The following is a 19,265-nucleotide window of genomic DNA, read 5'->3' on the forward strand; positions in this document are numbered from 1 at the left end:
ATTACAGCCATTTTGCCGCATTTTACATTAACAATAAATACCTTAAATTCTTTGCACCTAAAATTTATGAACTACTTTCACGTTATTCGTTTGAATTTCTCTGTTTAAGAGCACTATTCTCTTCTTGATGATTACCTTAACGTTGTTTATTTTATAAAAAATACGATCAAATGTCGCACGACTCCTTTTTTTTAATGGTATTATTCTCTCTATTTTTGGATTTACCTTGAAATATCAGCTGTCTAGGTGTATACATATGTCTCAAAGCATATTTGAATGACCTGGTTCATAAATGTGTAGTTTTTTTACCTATTTCCAAATCCAGTAGGGGCAGCCTAAAAACTATTTCGTATACGAATCTTTGACGCAGGACACAATCAAAGTTTTACAGATTTAAAATAGACATTTAGACATAACATTATTCAACCACTCAAATAAACTTAAAATAACTTTTCTTCGATTCGAACACTGCAAAATAGTGTAAAACGAATGTAGAGTCATACGAAGAGAACTTTCCATGACATGGGCCTATTTTGTATATTCATATTACGTAGCATCATACTAACTCCCCTATATAAAGAAAATGATGTAGTGAATGAAAGCTTATTTTTAATAAACTGCAATTCGTGTTTGTTCTCTCTCTCAGAGTCCTTTCTCTATTTACTCCTTGTAAACGTTGACTCCTTGTAAACTTTTACTACTTTACAATTAAAATTCCTGTTTAATGTTTCATTTTCACAACTAAGCCCTACCTACATTTTGCGCTATTTACCAAACAGCACATTAGTTCAGATCATAATTATTCAAACACACACATACACGCAATGTTTGTTCATATTAGGCTCAATCTAAATAATGCATTCCCATGCAACAAGAAATATATTTACATGAGCAATCACTGAAACTCTTGTTATTACATTTCTCGTATATAGATTGAAAAACCTGTCACCGAGGGATTATCACATCGAACCCGCGATCAATGGGAAATTGATAGAACTTCACTGAAATTCGTGCGAAAATTAGGATCTGGGCAGTTTGGCGAGGTGTGGGAAGGACTATGGAACAATACCACCTCGGTGGCCATTAAAACACTTAAATCAGGTAACTTGAGTCTTTGTAAAAATGTGATGTAGACATAATTATAATTCATGATTTCTGTTCTGGTTCTAGGCACAATGGATCCAAAAGACTTTTTAGCTGAAGCTCAAATCATGAAGAAACTCCGGCACAACAAACTCATACAGTTGTATGCAGTGTGTACAGTTGAGGAACCCATATATATTATAACTGAACTTATGAAGCACGGTTCGCTGCTGGAGTATTTGCAAGGTAAGTGATTGTACGAAGCCGTCCTGTCTCTTCTTACAGCTATTATCGCCATCACTGCCATGTGTAAAACATATTCCTAACTAACCTCTCAGGGGAAATATCATCTCCATAATGTAATTGACTTTTGCACTCAACCGCTCGTGAACTGGAACCCCGATAATAACAAAAGACCAAAGAATAATGTCGTAAATATTACCCGAGTGTGTAAGATGATATCCACCTTGGGAAGGACAATAAAACATATTTACCTCATTTCACCACATTTCATTGTAAATTATAGTCAGTTTTATTTCATTTCTTCAGCCATTGCAGGTAAGGGTCGCAGCCTGAAAATGCCAGTATTAATCGACATGGCGGCCCAAATAGCTGCAGGCATGGCTTACTTGGAATCCCAAAACTACATTCATAGAGACTTGGCTGCCAGAAACGTGCTAGTAGGTGATAATAATATAGTCAAGATTGCAGATTTCGGCTTGGCAAGGTAGGCATACCATCGTTTATATCTTCATACAATAGATTCATAATTCTGTGCTATATTTCCTTTTTCAGGCTTATAAAGGAGGATGAATATGAGGCTCGTGTCGGTGCAAGGTTCCCCATTAAATGGACTGCTCCAGAAGCGGCTAATTATTCTAAATTCTCCATCAAATCGGACGTATGGAGTTTTGGTATATTATTAACAGAATTGGTCACATATGGTCGCATACCTTATCCAGGTTAGTACTTCTTAATATGAATTGATGTGCGAACATGTAAATATAACGTTTGCCCTTTTAAAACTCGTGCACTAGGAATGACAAATGCCGAAGTGTTGACACAAGTTGAACACGGATATCGCATGCCACAGCCACCCAATTGCGACCAAAGACTCTATGAGATAATGTTGGAATGCTGGCACAAGGATCCCATGAGGCGACCAACCTTCGAAACTCTCCAATGGAAATTGGAAGATTTCTATACATCAGATCAGAGTGACTATAAAGAAGCTCAAGCCTACTGATAAATGCTTAATGCTGCTTCCAAACAATCCAACAAATCACGGACCACAGCCACGTCAATAACCACAGTATCATCACCAACATATACTTTGTCAAACAGTCGCCGCTAAAAAGACTTTGTTGTAAAAGAAAAAATAAAAGTGAGGGAATCTCCTCTGTACCCCTCAGTTCTTCCGTGGACAGTAAACTCTGGCGCACGATTGATTATCTTCCAGATTCTCTAATCATTTTATTTCACTAATGTAATTCCGAAATCTAGACTATTCATTATGGACAGACTGCCGTATGAAGCAGAATAATCGAAAGGATATATATATATATAGTATTAGTAACAATACAACAGCAATTTCTAGAAAGCGAGTGCTGCCTCTATTGGCATGTATGTGGATGCATTATATATAAATAGAATATTAAATTTAGCAAGAAAAAAACAAATACGTACATAAATAGGGACGTATTTCCCTAATTTTAAGGAAATGCGTTTAACGAAGTAATATTCGTTTTTTCGCAAAATTAAACACACACACACGTGCAAAACACACAATAACGATTTTGTATCTCACATCAAAATGTTATATAATTAATAAAACAATTGATTTTTTGATAATATTTTCGTATTATAACTTGAAGCAATTCTGTATTTAAGTTTACACCACAACTTTTTATATGCCTGGTTTGGCAGTTTTGTTTGAATAAGCCTTTATAAACAACACATTTTATTAAAAATAAATAATAACTTATTGTTTTTTTTTTTTTTTTGCTTCTAAATGAAGTAATTTTTTATTTATAGATGCTCTATACACCACACACAAATATTATATTTCTTTTTCTTTTCATTAGTTCAGACTATTGTCAGTCCATTTTATGCATACATAAAAATTTTTTGAGCAATTTGTAGAAAAGAACACATACATACATACATATTCGCATACATTACAAATACATTATCTATTCACATATATATACAACAACACCAATAACATTCGTTTTTAGCAAACGATATTTTTCTTTTATATTTAGAATTTTATTTAAATTAAAAATAATTTTGATACAAATGATTAAAGAATAAAACAAATAAACAAAATATACACACATATATAAACATTATAATCTATTAAACTAAACAAAAAAGAAAAAACAATTTATTAACTAATGCTAATATGCTATTTGTATTATTTTATACATTTATAATTATTATCATTACAACTATGTTCAAACTAAGTTTATCCCAAGTTTATTCTATTGTATGTAAAACAATGACAACTTCCCTAATGCATTTCTCATTTTAAACTGTAAATCCAATGTAATGTTTGTTCTACATACTTAAATATGCATATACATATATTTAAAATATTAATTTTATTATTATTATGTTTTGTCACACGGTACAGTACTGTGTCGTCGTTTCCTCACCCGCCCTTCTCATGTCTTGAAAAAAAAAGGTATAGAAAAACAAAATCATCGTAAACATCCCACAATTTACAATCAAAATGAAAACACAAACAAATAACATACAATACGATAAAAAATAATTGATGTGACTTTATCATTCTGCATGTAAGACATATAACACTGAGTGGATGGATGGGTTTTCGGTTCCATTTAATGATGACTATCCATTGAAGACAACCAAATGCAGAACAAAAATTAAATAAAATTTTAATTTTGAAAGAAAATTGAAATATATTATTAAAATAACTATTCATAAGGTTAGTAGTGACATATATAAATATAAAAATATTAATACGATTAATTATATGATTATAGATAACACTTATTATTTTTCGGTTCGAATATTAAAACAAAATTAATAAAAGCAAAACCTAATAAAATCAATTCTTTACAAAAATCTTGTGTAATTATATTTTTAATAAAAGGGTAAGTTATTGGAGAACTGCTGTAAAATAGGTGACGTAGAAAGGATAGAAAATCAAACATGTAGTAAAATAGATAAATGGTGCATTAAAACTATTTTAAATATATCAACTGTATGGTTGTTTGCATAGGATTGCAGATTCGCTCTTAAGCAATCATACTTCTTGTTTTTAAATATTCCCCATTCAGGGTTTTCGATTTATAGTTTTTCAATTCCAAACATTCATTTTTTTCTGACTATTACGTAATGATAAAGTTAATATACCTTCCATATGAGGACATAGTACAACAAAATAATTCAATTTAAAATTTAACTTCGGTGGAATGTTGGAGAATTTTACCCTGATAAGAAACAACAATAAAACTGAAAAGCTCAGCCAGGCTGAACTTTTGGCATGGAACATACAATCCAAATTTATAACCATTCTTTGAAAAATGTGGATGAATCATCCTAATACCAAATATCGGGAGAATGGGGGCTAAACAATGTTGACAGCTGTAGACACTTTTATCTGCTACTGGAGTAATTTCGTAAGGAAATTTTTGAAAAACAAGGGAGTATTGGTGGCTCATTTTCTCAACAATTTAAAAGTAAAAATATTAATGGTTCGAAACATTTCAAATAAGCAATTCCTTCTCTGCGTTTACTTTAATTGACTTTGTCAATTTCACGTCCTAAACAGGTCCCCATCTCTGATATGTGTATGAACGGTTTCCCCTGTATTTCGATAATAAGGATGAAACCTTGCCGCAAAGCCAAATAAACGCTACATTCCAAATTTTATCAAGACTGTCTCATATTATTAGGATTTATTTATGTTAAAATTAAGAAGGTAAAGTCATTTCAAATGGGCATTTCCATCTCTGCGTTTACTGTAATTCACTTTGTCAATTTCACTGTGTAAACAGGAAAACAGGTTCCCATCTCTCATATGTGTATGTACAATGGATTTATAATATGTTGCTTTTCCCTGCGGTTTTCCGCCATTTTTTGGCGATTTCGGAATAACATATTTCTGTATTATTTTCAATGCATTTATTGTATGTCGTCGGTTATCTATTGACTGATCGAGACAATATGCATTTTGTACAATCTTCACCGTTTTATGTCTTTGCATCAGTTGAGGGGCATATATTCCACTAAGGGTGTATCAACACTTATTGTGACTGGACTCGCAGTACGAAATATAAACAGACAATAAAACAGATAGATACATCAACGCTTGATAGGTGAAAAGTTTTAAAATGTTTTATCAAGAATAAGTAGATTTTTTATGTTTTCTTATATGATACCAGTTCATTGAATCATTTGATGAAATCATCTTCATCTTATACTTAAGTCATCGGCTGACAAAAGGGCGTAGGGCGATCAAGTATAAATTATGGGCCGAATTGAACTAAAACAAATGCAACAAGTTATGTTGTATCAAATAAACGAAACTACTTTTTGCATTGATTTTGAATAAATAAACATAAAACGCGAAAATGAAATGAAAGGTCAAATTTTCTTTCTCAAAGGAATTTTTCCTCTGCAAAAAGTGTAAATTTCGTACATACATACGTACATTGCAATACGCATTGTGATTGCAACTGAATTTTTGTATTTCCTCATGGTATAATTATTACAGACATGGCAAAATACCGGAGTCTTATAGTATTCAACAGTAGGTTTTGTTTATTTATCATTCATAACAAAATTGTTAAATTGGGGAAAACCCGCGAAACAAGAATGGAATTTTGGGGTTATTCCACAAGATTGAATCTAAAATAGTAGAACAATACAGTTTTGTACAATGTGTTGTCCAATGACGTCAAAAAAAAATTCATTTATTTTTCAACCAAATGTTTTGAAAGGACCTTTAAGGCTACATTAGTTGAAATGTAAATAAAAATATATAAATTTAAATCCCAGGCAAAAACAATGGAACTGATGAGGATTGGTGGCTCTTTCCGAAACCTAGGTATTCCCTGCCTTACCCCCTGGTAAACATTACCATAATGGGATAAAGCCTGACGATTTTTGCAACAACAAAATACTACGGTATCCCAAACAAACATGCCAACACTGTTCAATTTAAAAAAAAAAAAAACTTAAAATTATTTTCAATATTTATATTAAACATAAATATTGTAAAATTTACAAATAATAAATTCGCTGCTATGTCAAGGCGAAGTAATTTTTTTCGCTCCAATAACGAATTTTGGCAATACATGTAGATGGAAGAGTGGTATTTTTAGAATTCGCCTTTTGGTCATGGTATATACATATATTCATAATCAGCATAAAATTCTAAGTCGATTTAACGAAGTCCGCCTTTCTGTTAAAACTAAAGGCCTGCACAAGACGAATTGTATGAATTATGCTTTTTTCGACACACTGACTTTGTATACTCAATCAAGAGCTATGTAGTTGATAGACAATGACAACCAACAACATCCCCCATTTTGATTCATGTGTGCCATTATCTAAGGTTCGATCGTGGCATGGCTGACTCCAATATTTGCATGGTGTTCTCCATGAATGCAGGGTATCGATGATGACATCGAACCACCCTGCAAGCATTTGGAAGTGAGGCACTCACTGCAAGTGTACTTTGATAAAAGTACCAATAACAATAAAAAAAAAAAAACAATTGCTTAAGTCTGGAGTAAAAAATAATAAAACATATTTTTTCACTTCCAATAACTGTCGAGGAAGTGACTTCAACGATTATTAGAATTAATGCTGTATACGCTATTTAGTCACGCTTAAAAATATCGTGGGCGTGGTTCATTTCTTCACGAAGGATGCTCCTTCCGGGGTAAGAAAGCGATATCAATCGCGATGTTTTCTATCGCTTAGGTGCGACTTCTAATTGATTTGCGAGATATATTTTGCTTGCGGGGCATGTCGTCGTCATAATTGTGTGTCATTTGTGTGCGCGTGCTTAAATTGAAAGTGTGTGTGTGTTACTACGACGGTCAGGATGTTTTTTGTGTGTGCTGAAATTTTGAAGTAACAAACACGGCATAAATATACAATTGAGTACGAAACCAATAATTAAAAAATATTCCTAAAATGACGTAGTATAATGCCCTTTTAAAATTGTAGATGAGGGCAGAGATATGACTCTCATTCAATAACAATATATGCATACACATCAACAAATAAATAAAAACAAGTAAAAAAAAACTGTAAGTTCTATACGACGACATGGATAGGTATCTTTTGTCATAAGCCATTAATTACAATATTCAAATGCGAAACTTAACAAAAAAATCGGTGAATAATGTAGCTAAAATCATCAAAATATCGAATATTGGGATGTACCGTTATATGGGAGCTATACGAAGACGAGGACCTGCATAGACAATTTTCTGTCTTTGGCTGTAGTATCCATTACGAACTTCAAATACCAAATTTGAAACAATTCCGGTGAATAATGTCGCTAAAATGGGGTCTATACGAAGACGTGAACCTGCACAGACAACTTTCTGTCATAGGCTGTAGTATCCACTACGAACATCAAATACCAACTTTAAAAAATCCGGTGAATAATGTCGCTAAAATTATCAAAGTACCGAATATTGGGACGTACCGTTATATGGGGGCTATTGGACCTGCACAGACAAATACCAAATTTTAAACAATGCTGATGAATATTGCCGCAAAAATCATCAAAATACCGAATATCGGGAGGTACCGTTATATGGCGGTGTTCACGAATAAGTGAACATGTTTTTATAATAAAAGAGAATAACGGGGCTACCTAGTGTAGATGAAAGGGATTTGTTAAACAGGGATCTTCTTAATACAGTCCACATTAAATAAGATAAGAAAATGTGGTGAGCAGACCTTCGAGTTAGAAATAAATAATACAGAATTTTCAATTGCTGCATGTGTTATGGTGGAGTTAGATTATGGGATGTAATCTTTACACAGACTGATAAGCAAGTGCAGCATGTTTGCTTGCCACATGTGAGATAGCTATGCGTGTGTATGACCTCCCCCTAAGTTAATGGTGGCGTGGTACATATGCATGTGTACAGTTGGTATATATCTCTCTCATTTACACTTAATGATAATTTAGATTAAGTCATATTATCATATCTAGTTCTTAAGAAATATTTTTAATAGATAAATTCAGTGTCTTACAAACGCTCAAACGGAAAAGACATTGGGTCTTTTAATTATTGATCCCGGTTTACAGGGGGCTATACCAAAACGTGGACCTACATGGCCCATTTTCAATAGCAAAAGTCCTACAGACATAATATACATTTGAGTAAAATTTTATCAATCTACTTCAATTCGTTCGGAAGCTAGAGTGATTTCCACAGACGAACGGACATCGGTAAAGAATATATATACTGGCACAATTACAGAAGGAAGAACAAAGCTACCCCCTAAATACAATTTTTTTCTTTTGGTGCCTATATTCTGTCAAAACATATACACATTATGTGTATGTATGTGTATCGATTTAAATAACAAATACAATAATTTGAAATTCGGTTGCAACATAAATGCATACTTTCGACATTAATAGGCAAGGCATTGTACAATTTTGGAATATAACTGTATTGTCCTACTATTTTACATTCAATCTTGTGGAATAACCCCAAAATTCCATTCTTGTTTCGCGGGTTTTCCACAATAAACATTTTTGTTATAAAATGAAAAATAAACAAAGTCAACTGTTGCATATTTAAAAGTCTATTTGACACTATAAGACTCCAGCATAGAGTTGATATTTTCTAGTTTCTTTAAAGTTGACTAAACTTTCTTATTGAACCATGCTTTGTGGGGTCTAAACTGTATATTTCGAGGTGTTACAAACGGAATGACAAACATAATATATCCTTCATACTATGATGGAAGGTATAAACATGGAAAATATACTGGACAATCTCAATTTATTGGAGTCTCTCATAAATTTTTGGTCATAAAAAAATAGGTAAATATTTTTGGCCTATTTTCTACCTAAATATAGTGTTCTTTTAAGTATGTGGGCAGAGATATGACTATCATTCTATAACAGAATATGCACAGAATATAACAATGGAAATATATTGTAAAATCTCAGTTAATTGGTGTATATCGAATAATTTTGAAACAATACTATTACTAATTTTCCTAGATTCTTACAGGTCCTGAATAATGTGGAGAAGGCTGTTGCGGATGTGGATGATTCTCAGTCAATTTCAGAAGTTTGCTTTAAACTTGTCAAAAATTTGAAGATAGCGGTCTTAACTGTTTTCTTAAAACCGCCCTTAAAGCATTATACAGGGAGAGATAAAAAACTGCAACAAAGTCAAATGCCGTCATTTTTACAGTTTTTTTTAATTTTAATTGAATGGAAGCAAACAATATCGGAAATAGCATCAAATTTTAGAATAAGTTTAGATTTGTTCGAATTGGCCACCTTTGGCACGAATTATGGTCTTCAAACGGCCAACGAAACCGTCACACGTTGCCTGAATGTTGCTCTACGGTATTTTGGCCCATTCCCATTGAAGCGCTTGCTTGAGGTGATCGACACTTTGGTATTTTTTAGTGCCAACCTTGCTTTCCAAAATACTCTAGACACAATAGTCCAACGGATTGGTATCTGGAGATTTTGGTGACCATTGTGCGCTGGAAATGAAGCGAGAAACCTCATATTGTAACCATACTTGGCTGGCGCGTGCTGAGTGCGATGGTCCTGTTGAATGTCCAAGGTCTGCGGCCAAAAAGTTTGCGTGCCCAAGGCTTTAATACACCCTCCAGAATATTTTCGCGACAATATTGAGCATTTATCCTGATACCACGGTCGATTAATACGAGAGGAGAGCGACCAACTGCTGTTATTGCTGCCCACACCATCACCATGGCCGGCGCTTGAGTTCTGGTGGCCAACCGAAGTTGCACATTTTTCAGCTGACCTCTTTGGCAAGTAAACACGATCATTTTGTTTGTTTACAAACTGCTGGACAACGAATGTTTTCTCATCGGTGAAACCCAAATTCCGCAATTCACCACTTTCGGCCAAGCGAAGCAACTCTTTAGCTCTTTTGAGTCTATTTTCTTTCTGTTGCGGTGTAAGTTAAGTACTTTTTGGAATTTCAATGGCTTATTGCGATATGTTCAGCTCGCGAGCCATTTTCGGCCACCGCGACGCGGTTTTCGATCAAGTCGCTTCTTCACTTTTCGAACCATTTCTGCTGATGTTGCTGTTTTCTTCCGTCCACTACCTTGACGTCGAGCTACGCTACCAGTATCACGGTAACGAGCGATGGTACGAAACATAAAAGATTTATTCACATTTAAATGCTGGAGTGCTCTAACGATAGCCACTTGTGGCTTCCAGCCAAATATAAAGGAATCACACTATCACCCTTGAATTCCATCAGGAATAATTTTTTGTCTGGAAATGCTTTTGTATGCTTGTAAACAATATCATGAGCTATCAGTGGAATAATAATAACAACTGTCGGACGAGTGTATTGTATTATCTTCACGTGATATTGAATTTCAGCGATGTATTATTCTTATAGGTTTTATATAATTTTATTTCGTAGTGTTTGTTGCGTGCGTACCGCGATTGACAAAGATTATTTTTTTATTATCGGCTGAGCGAGGTTTTTACATTTGTAATTACCGCTCCAGCCGATCTCGAAAAAATGAATATACCGGATACGGTTGGTTGTCAAAGTGCTGCCAATGTTCCCCTTAGTACATGGAACTAAGATCAAATACAACCATGGGTGACCATAGGGTTCGCCAAGTGCGATCAAAGAGGAACATAATAAACAAAGGAGAACGAAAAAATACGGAAAAGTGGGAAAATTGCGTCCAATGGCTGCCGTATAAAAGGGGTAACAGAGAGAAAATTCGCCATTGAAGTTTTGGTGAACGGACAAGAAAAAATTTTCATAGCTGAAAATTAAAAAGTGAACCAATTAAAACATAAAGAAAGTTGGAAGGAAAGTTTCCGTAAATTTTTATTTTATTTGCTGTTTGTTGTGTATGCGAGTGTGATCAAAATTTTGTAAGTTTCTGTTGTTCTAATAGTGTATGTCTTTTTGGTGTTTCGATATTGTGTTTCTTCTTTTTAAGATAACACCCAACGTAAAGACGGCTAGATACCTGACCCCTCCAAGTTTTCTGTGTAGGAGGTCAGCAGAATTTTATACAGAAAAGCGCAGCTGCCCAGAAAAATCCGTGGCTGAGGCTAAGCCCCGGTACGCCAAAGTGCTGATATCCAAAGAGTGGTCGGCTCGGTAGGTCTGATGTCGAAAGAGTCAGCATCAGTATCTGGAAAGCAAAGATAATACATAAGTAGATAATCACGAGGTAATAATTTGAATTATTTATACCTACCGAGTCCTAACCGGTTGTTTTGACCAAGGGCATGCGTATATTTTCCTCTTGCTGCCTGAAAAAAAAGAAAGTTTGATTTATAATTGATGAATTTTTTCCAAATTTGATGTAGTTATCTGTAGTTTAAGTGTGATTGTCCTTAGTGTATAGAATTTAGGTTAGGATTTAAAAATTGTGCAAGTTTCTAACGCCCGGCGATATACTTGAGCGTAGGGTTAAACTTTCGTACGAAGGGAGAATTCCTGTTTATTGGTATTTTTGGACGTATGGTAACGTCCATAATACCCCCTTAACAGAGCTCTATGAGGGAGGGAGTATATGCTTAAAGTGGCCAGATTGGCAAACATTTTTCATTCTCTTCGTATACTGTAGTAGCCCGAGCGATTGGCTCTCATAAAAAAAGATTCAGGTGTTAGGAATTTAAAAGTCAACGTTGTGCAAATATTTGATTGTTAGGATTAAGTCAAATCTAAATATGTAATAAATTATCTATATGTGTAAATGTTAATCGTCTACATTATTTGCTGATTTGTTAACTCTTGGGGGAATATAGGATGTAAATTGTGTGGTGAGTGTTAGTGGAATGCGGGGCCCTTTAATATTTAAAAATTATTGGACAAAAGGGTCAAGGTTGGGTGGGCTAAGTGTGGGTGCAACTTCCACCAAGCACCCTTGTCACCGGTGTATGTAGTGTTTGTATTTTTGTTTGTTTTGATGTTTGTAATATGTCCCCGTTTTTTTTTTTTTTAATTGTTAGGCCCCTAGGACTGTTGGTGTCGGGGTTGGGACCGACCCTGAGCAGCTGGATACCCACCACAGTGTTTACGTGAAAGTACATTTTTACACATTTACACCTCATTACCGGAGGCAAAAATGTATGAAATTATAATCATAATAAGAAGAACCAAACCGTGTTCTTATTAAGAACATTTGTCAGGGCATTATTGTCTTTTAATAGGAATTGACATTTTGGATTGTTTCGTCAATCAGAAGTACCTGAAATATGTTAGTATTCGCCAAAAAAATACTTTATTAAAAAATGTATTTTTTCAATTGTTTCATTATTGTTGTTATTTTTTTGGTAGAACATTTTTGTATGACACACTGTTCAACATCCCATGACGATGGGTTTGAGTCTGACCGACATGACGAGACACCGAGCATTTGGTGGGATATTACGTACTGTTATGCGTTTGATCAAACAGGGAATAACATGAGCGTTTCCTCGCCATGGCATAAATAGAGAAATATGTCACATATGCAGCCCTTTAGTTAAAATCACGACACAGCCCGGATTATTTGACGCAGAGCTTTAAAATTTTGCGCAATCGTTTATATTGTGTTTAGAATAATTGGTATTGAAAATATCGGTTCTGGTATAGTCGCCATGTAACCCTACCTGCCGATACTCGGTATTTTGATGTTTTTGCTACATTTTCCACGGATTTGTCTAAAAACTGTATTTGTAGTTCGCAATGGTTCCTAGCTACGGTGGCGGAACAAGTTTTCGTATAACTCCCACTATTACCTCCAATACTATTATTTTTATGTTATTCAACATTTTCGACGGATTTGGTTAAAAATTGGCATTTGTAGTCCATAATGGGTTCTAGCTACGATGACAGAACATTAAATATCTAGGTCCCTATAATGCACATATAACGTTACCGCCGATACTCGCCATTTTGATAATCCTAGTTGTCAAATTAATAATTTAGAAAAAAATTGTAAACATATGATTGCATTACTTCACCTTCTTAATTCTACCATGCATTTTCCCTGCAACTCCCGCCCAATCTAAGTGTTTCTGCACCGTTTTGTTCAATGGCCCAATTCACACGAGAGTAATTTTTATCCCAAACAAGTTTTTTCTTCCAAAAGACACGAGACTAATGAAACTGGCTTAAATTGAATACGTATACACAGCTTTGAGTGTGTTAGTATTTTTTTATTTTGTTTTCATGAGTGTGCATATATGTGCTAATGCAGAGTTGAAGCTAGCTTAGTCCAACCAAAACCGACCCTCCCACTGAAAATGCCTACAAGCTGCTTTGTTAGACCAGAACCCTAACAGTCTAGTCGCAATTTTATTAGCGCTCTTTTTTTACCCAAATATTTAATATTATCAGCAAGTGTCTATTAACTTTAGCAGGTATTCTATCAATGGACATTGAAAATCCACTGCAACAGAACCTTACACCACCAGTAAAAATTAGTTCCAACAACAACAAGAAGAAGCGTTTACGGCTAGAAGATGGATCCCTTCTGGCGGAGATTAATATCACAGGACTAAACTGCGATCCTAACAATCAAAATAGATTTGCAATGTTTGCAGATCTAGAAATTGAAAGCACTCAGCAGCAACGTCCTCCCAATCGCAACATTGATGAGCCAAAAACAGTGTCTGACAAGCAGAAACCCAGAAAAACTTTTTGTCCGCCAATTTTTTATACAATATTAATGTAAAACGACTAGTTGAATAGCTAGAAAACATGGAAACAAAAATAGAATATAAGCTTAAAAATACGGGTATGAATAAATGCAAACTGTATGTTCAGATCTCGAAGCTGTTACATTCAGCCTACTCGGCGTTATGGTGGGGTTCCGCACTAGCTCAGGAGGGAGCGGTTAATCCAGGGGGTTCTCAACCCTGCCACCATCAACCCTAGGGAATGAACACTTAAAGAATTGTACTGGAATAAACACAAACACAGAAAAACTGAAAACAAACATACACAACATACACCTATGACACAGGAGCTTGATATTATTGCTCCCCCACTATGCCCACCCATCCTTGACCCTTTAGTCCAAATAAACTCAAAAAAAAAAATTAAAAAGGGCCCCAAAAAGCCACACACACTCGCTTACAACGCCTAACCTCCTCTCTCACAAATAAAATTTAGCACAACATATTATTTCTTTAGACAATTAGACATTAAGCTTATCTCTTAAAACTAATTTCAACACGAACACATAAAAAAAACTGGATTATTAATACCCGAACGAAAAACAAAAATTGTGAGTCAATACTCAGATTACCTTTTTTTATTACCCTGCTAGAAGCGCCAATTTTGGCCAATACAAGTACTTTAAATTTCTGCCTAAAGGAGCTCACTTAGACAAATCTTTTGGGCATTTCAAATCCTCGTCCCAAACAGAAAAATCGAAATTTTCTAGCTGTAAAATTTTGAGGCAACCCTACACTCACTAACAATAAGATTTAATGGGCATTAATTTTCCTCACATTTGTATCTTAAGCACTATTTATCTAACTACAAACAATACGTTTAACTTATATACTAAACTACACACTAACAAACAAATATTTTTTTATAGCTTCTTTTTTTTTCTTTTGGTCAAATTCGGATTAATTGATGAATTTCATATTTTTTTCTTTTTTTATTTCAGTGGTATTTCCGTCAAAGGAAAAGGAACTTCATATGACTTTTTTCAGCGGGATTTGGCTTTCTTTCTTTTCTTTGGTAAGTAACTTAAATTTTGAATTACATTACCTTCACAACGGCATACTTAGGCAACTTTTTATCTTCTTTTTACAGATTTTTAGGTGGGATCTACTGGTTAGCTTCCCGGATTGGTACTATTGCCTGTTCCAAGGGTTATCCACTGGCAGTTTCCCAGGTCTTTTGGCCGTTTCCAGAACCTTTTCGTTGCCTGGAACCCCTGTGCCGCACCTGGCGATACAAAAATAATTGTTGGGGATGCCCGCTTCTTTTTCGTCCAAGTCGGATGGCGCTGTCCAATTGTGGATTTATGCGCGGCGTTATTCCTAAATAGAACACAAAAACTTAACACAACACATCCGACATAACATCACTTACAAATCAACACTTACAAATTGTTTAGATACGCCACACAAATAAAACAATAAAACACACAAATTGTAACTGCCAATTTAGTATTTCCTTTTTCTATTCACAAAAAAAAAACATTTAAAAATTGACTGAACTGTTTCTGTTCCACACCACTTTGAAATAATGGCGCTTTTCGCCCTCTCCGTGCTTTATATACGGCCACCAAGGACGCTCAACCAAACTTTCCCTCTTTTCCAAGATTTTCCCACAATTTCCCTGACATTTATTATTTACCTTTATCAGGTGTTCTACCTACCCACTATTATCCCCAGTGTTGTATTTTTGCCACACGTCTCTCATGTTGTACAATAAACAACATGAAACTTGGCACCACTTTTTAAAATTTAGCCGGCCGCCCTGCGTATCCGGTTCTCTTTTTTGGCTGGCGTTCAGCACGTTCGGTGCATTAAATTGCACATTATAAAAATTTTAAAATGAGGATGAACGCAACAAAACTTCACCACTTTAGAAAAAAATTAAAAAGAAAAGTGGTGATGTGCGTGAATCCTTACATCCAGTCGTAAACGGAATATAAAATTGTGGATTTAAGTAAGTTTGTCCTTTTTTTTCGCCACCATTTCGCGTGGAATGACTACGCGACCAAACCAAATTTCTTGTGTTTCATTTTATTCCTTCGGACAAAGGTAAGAATTCCCTTTTATAATAAATTCCCCCCCAGAAATATAATCAATTTATATTATTTTATTGCAGACAAATCAAAAAAAATGCCATGTTCATTCTTGGGAGTCTCATGTGTAAGTATGTGTGTGTGCAGGCACGCTGCATCCATTGAAAAAAAATCCATGCACACACACATGCACGAAGTAGTTGCAGTCGTGTAAACGCACATGAAGGGTGCGCAACGCCGTTCATTCAACTACATCGCCCATTCATGCCGTTTGTCGATTTATAAATCCCTACGCGACTTTGCCGTGTATTGTTGCAGCTCATTCATCGGAATCGGACAAACCAAAAACAGGTAGTAAATTTTTAAAGAAATAAGGTATTTGTACATTCTAACTCCTTGTATTTTTTTTTTTGTTTTTAGAAATTTGGCGAAGTTGCACGAGTTAATTCTTGTAGTAATCCGAGTATTAAAAAAAACACAAGTTTATTCGTTGGTTGCTCAAAAATTACTCATCTTTATTGAAAACAATAATTAAAATGAAAGTTACGATTATAAACTTATTTAAAGTGAAAATTGCAATAACTGCATTTTGACAATTTATAAAATTATTAGTAATTCTATAGCTGGTGGCCTGTTTACAATTCTTTGAAATTTAAATATATGCTTATTTAACAATTCTTTTATTGAACAATTCTTTATTTTACAGTTCTTTTTCGGTCTGTTGAACTATTTAAAATTCTTACTAATTTTATATGTAGCAATTCATACGGTTATTGACTTATTAGCAATTCTTAATAATTTTTATTATTTATTTGCTTGATTTAACCTTGGTGGCTTTGTAGGTGCTTGTGTTAATGTTGTTGTTGTTGATGTTGTTTCTGTAACTCCTCCCCCCTTAGTATGGAGCGATGGCCAAAAGAATTGATGGTCAGAAGCGACAACAGTATTGGCGGGAAGTTCATTTACCACTAATTTTGTCTTCTGTTTCATTATATAGGTGAAAATTACAATTCCAATTATTAACATTAAAGTTCCATAATTTATGTGTCTGTGAAGTTCTGTATTGTTTGATAACTCTTCGATGGCTAACTTATTTTCTAGATGGTACTCTTTGAGTTTAGGTATATTTAAAGTTTCTATTGTAGACAAAGGTTTTATGTTTATTTCTGTGGGTAGTTTTACAATAAAATCGTCCCAATATATGTTTGGGTTATCTTCGTAGATAATTCCGTTAATAATAACATTACAGTTTTTAAAATTTATTAATAAGTTGCCTTCAATATTATGTTTTTCGGAGTTACATGATGTTTTCATTTCTGTGGTCGGTAAATTTTTTATTAACACAAGTCCTTGTTCAGGTTGTGATATTTCTGTAATTTGGCCTATATTATTGAGATTACAATTAGCTTCTAAATTACTTATGATTTTTCCAAAGCATGAAGAATTTTCCATAGTTTCTTGTAGTGAACTTTCTTTACAATAATATATGTTTTCGATTTTCTTACATAAATTTTCGAAATATTGAATTTTATTATTATTATAAATTGTGTAAGGTTTTATAACTATTTCTTTTGTTTTATTAATTGGTATAGGAATTGTATGGGAAATTGTGTAATTGGTTAATGGGATGTGGGGAATTTGAATGTTAAAAACGATATTGGTATCATTGTAAAATGCCTGTAATTGTAAGAGTTCATATAAATGTTCTGTTGTATCAATTTTAATTGACTGATTCTCTAAATTGTTCCCTATTTCTTCTAACTCTTGCGTATTTAATATCATCTTGGGTATAATTCCGAGGCTAGACAATGTCATCGCTTCAGAAACATCTTTAATATGATTTGTCAGTAAATCAATGTGGAAATTAATCTGATTTAAATACTGCATATCATTTATAAGTCTTGAGTTGGAGTTTATGCTATTTTGAGAATTCTTTATTGACTCTACTATTATATCTTGTTCTTTATTTATGTGGTCTGTGATATTTTCTATTCTTTCAATGATTCTAGTACTAAGTATATTCTGTTTACTAGTTTCAGTTTGTAATTTATTTGTTAGATTAAATATAGCCTGGTTAATACGGAGAGCATCATTATCGTCCATATTACCTGTGATAAATTTAACTGCTGAACCTATACCATTAAATAATCCTCTTTTCCTGCGGTATTTAGGAGTTATTGAATTCAATTTATCCTTAAGGTCTTTAAGTTTAAATTTTGTTACCTTTAAGGAATCTCTGTTGTAATATGTGGGAGTAAATTGTTTGACAGATTCCTCAATTTTCATGACATTATCACTATATGAATCTAATTTTATTATATGTATAAGGTTGATATAGTCAATTATTGTTTTAGCAGTTCCCAGTTTTATTTGTAATAATCCCTGGGTGTCTTTTAAATTGTGTATCTCCAGTGTTTGTGTGTGTATCATGGGTATTAATCTGAAATAAAAGATTATGAAAATTGTTTTTTTCTTATTTTTGATTTGTGAAGTTTCGTGTTTTTTGTAGTAAGTAATGTTGCTTTGTTGTTTTGTTTCACTTTGTGCCTAGAAAATCTCGGTGTTAGTTTGTTTCTCCTACATTCCTTCCTGTATATATAGTTATCTACATCATAATCTAGTGGATCTTGTCTGTCTGCATTAAGTTTTTCTATGCGTTTGTCCGTGTCGGTTTCCAATTTTTCCTTAATAGATTCGTAGAGTTGTGTTCGAAATTGATTAATTTTAGAAAGATATTCGTGTTCATTGTTAAATGTAATTTGACGGTTAATTTTATAGGTTCTTCCATAGAAAAGTTCGAAAGGTGTAATTTTAGTAGAAGAATGTATTGCGTTATTATAGGTTATAAGAACTTCTGTTAGGATGTCGTCATGATCCATTTCTAACTTTTTTTCTTTAATTTTCTCGGCTATTAATCTGTAAGTTTCAGTTAATGTTGAATGGAGTCTTTCTACGGGGGAATTGCTAGAAGATTGTTGAAAAGATGTAAAGTGTAGGTCAATTTGGTATTGCTGACAAAAGTCTTTAAATATGTTTGATGTGAATTCGGTTCCTTGGTCACAAACTATTTTGTTAGGTATGCCATGCAGGCTAAGAAAATGTTTTAAAGATTTAATAACGCAAAGGCTGTTTCTCGCTGTTAGAGTATATGCTGCGGCGAATTTGGAAAATTTGTCTATAATGGTTAAAATATTTTTGCTGTTAATCGTGTAAATGTC

At 33.9% G+C, this 19,265-nt stretch overlaps 1 protein-coding gene and 1 long non-coding RNA gene across 6 annotated transcripts in view; one reads left to right on the plus strand and one right to left on the minus strand.

The window, feature by feature from the left end:
- Positions 1–4,163, plus strand: part of LOC101891623 (tyrosine-protein kinase Src42A) — a 118,554-nt gene extending 114,391 nt beyond the window's left edge. For 3 of the 5 annotated variants that reach the window (XM_020034585.2, XM_005177403.4, XM_020034582.2), the window contains 5 exons: positions 933–1,101; positions 1,171–1,329; positions 1,633–1,810; positions 1,879–2,045; positions 2,121–4,163. In XM_020034585.2, the coding sequence (XP_019890144.1) occupies positions 933–1,101; positions 1,171–1,329; positions 1,633–1,810; positions 1,879–2,045; positions 2,121–2,329 (882 nt within the window). In that variant the 3' untranslated portion in view covers positions 2,330–4,163. The remainder of the gene's footprint in view (positions 1–932; positions 1,102–1,170; positions 1,330–1,632; positions 1,811–1,878; positions 2,046–2,120) is intronic. The other 2 variants (XM_011298211.3, XM_020034583.2) reach the window with 1 other exon arrangement.
- Positions 4,164–15,103: 10,940 nt separating this feature from the next.
- LOC131804203 (uncharacterized) lies at positions 15,104–15,844 on the minus strand. Its single transcript, XR_009342946.1, has 2 exons — positions 15,401–15,844; positions 15,104–15,334 (listed from the first exon to the last, which is right to left on the minus strand). It is a non-coding gene; the product is annotated as an uncharacterized LOC131804203 (long non-coding RNA).
- Between the last annotated feature and the right edge of the window lie 3,421 nt (positions 15,845–19,265).

Source organism: Musca domestica, unplaced genomic scaffold, assembly GCF_030504385.1.
Source record: "Musca domestica strain aabys unplaced genomic scaffold, Musca_domestica.polishedcontigs.V.1.1 10, whole genome shotgun sequence".
Classification (NCBI taxonomy): domain Eukaryota; kingdom Metazoa; phylum Arthropoda; class Insecta; order Diptera; family Muscidae; genus Musca; species Musca domestica.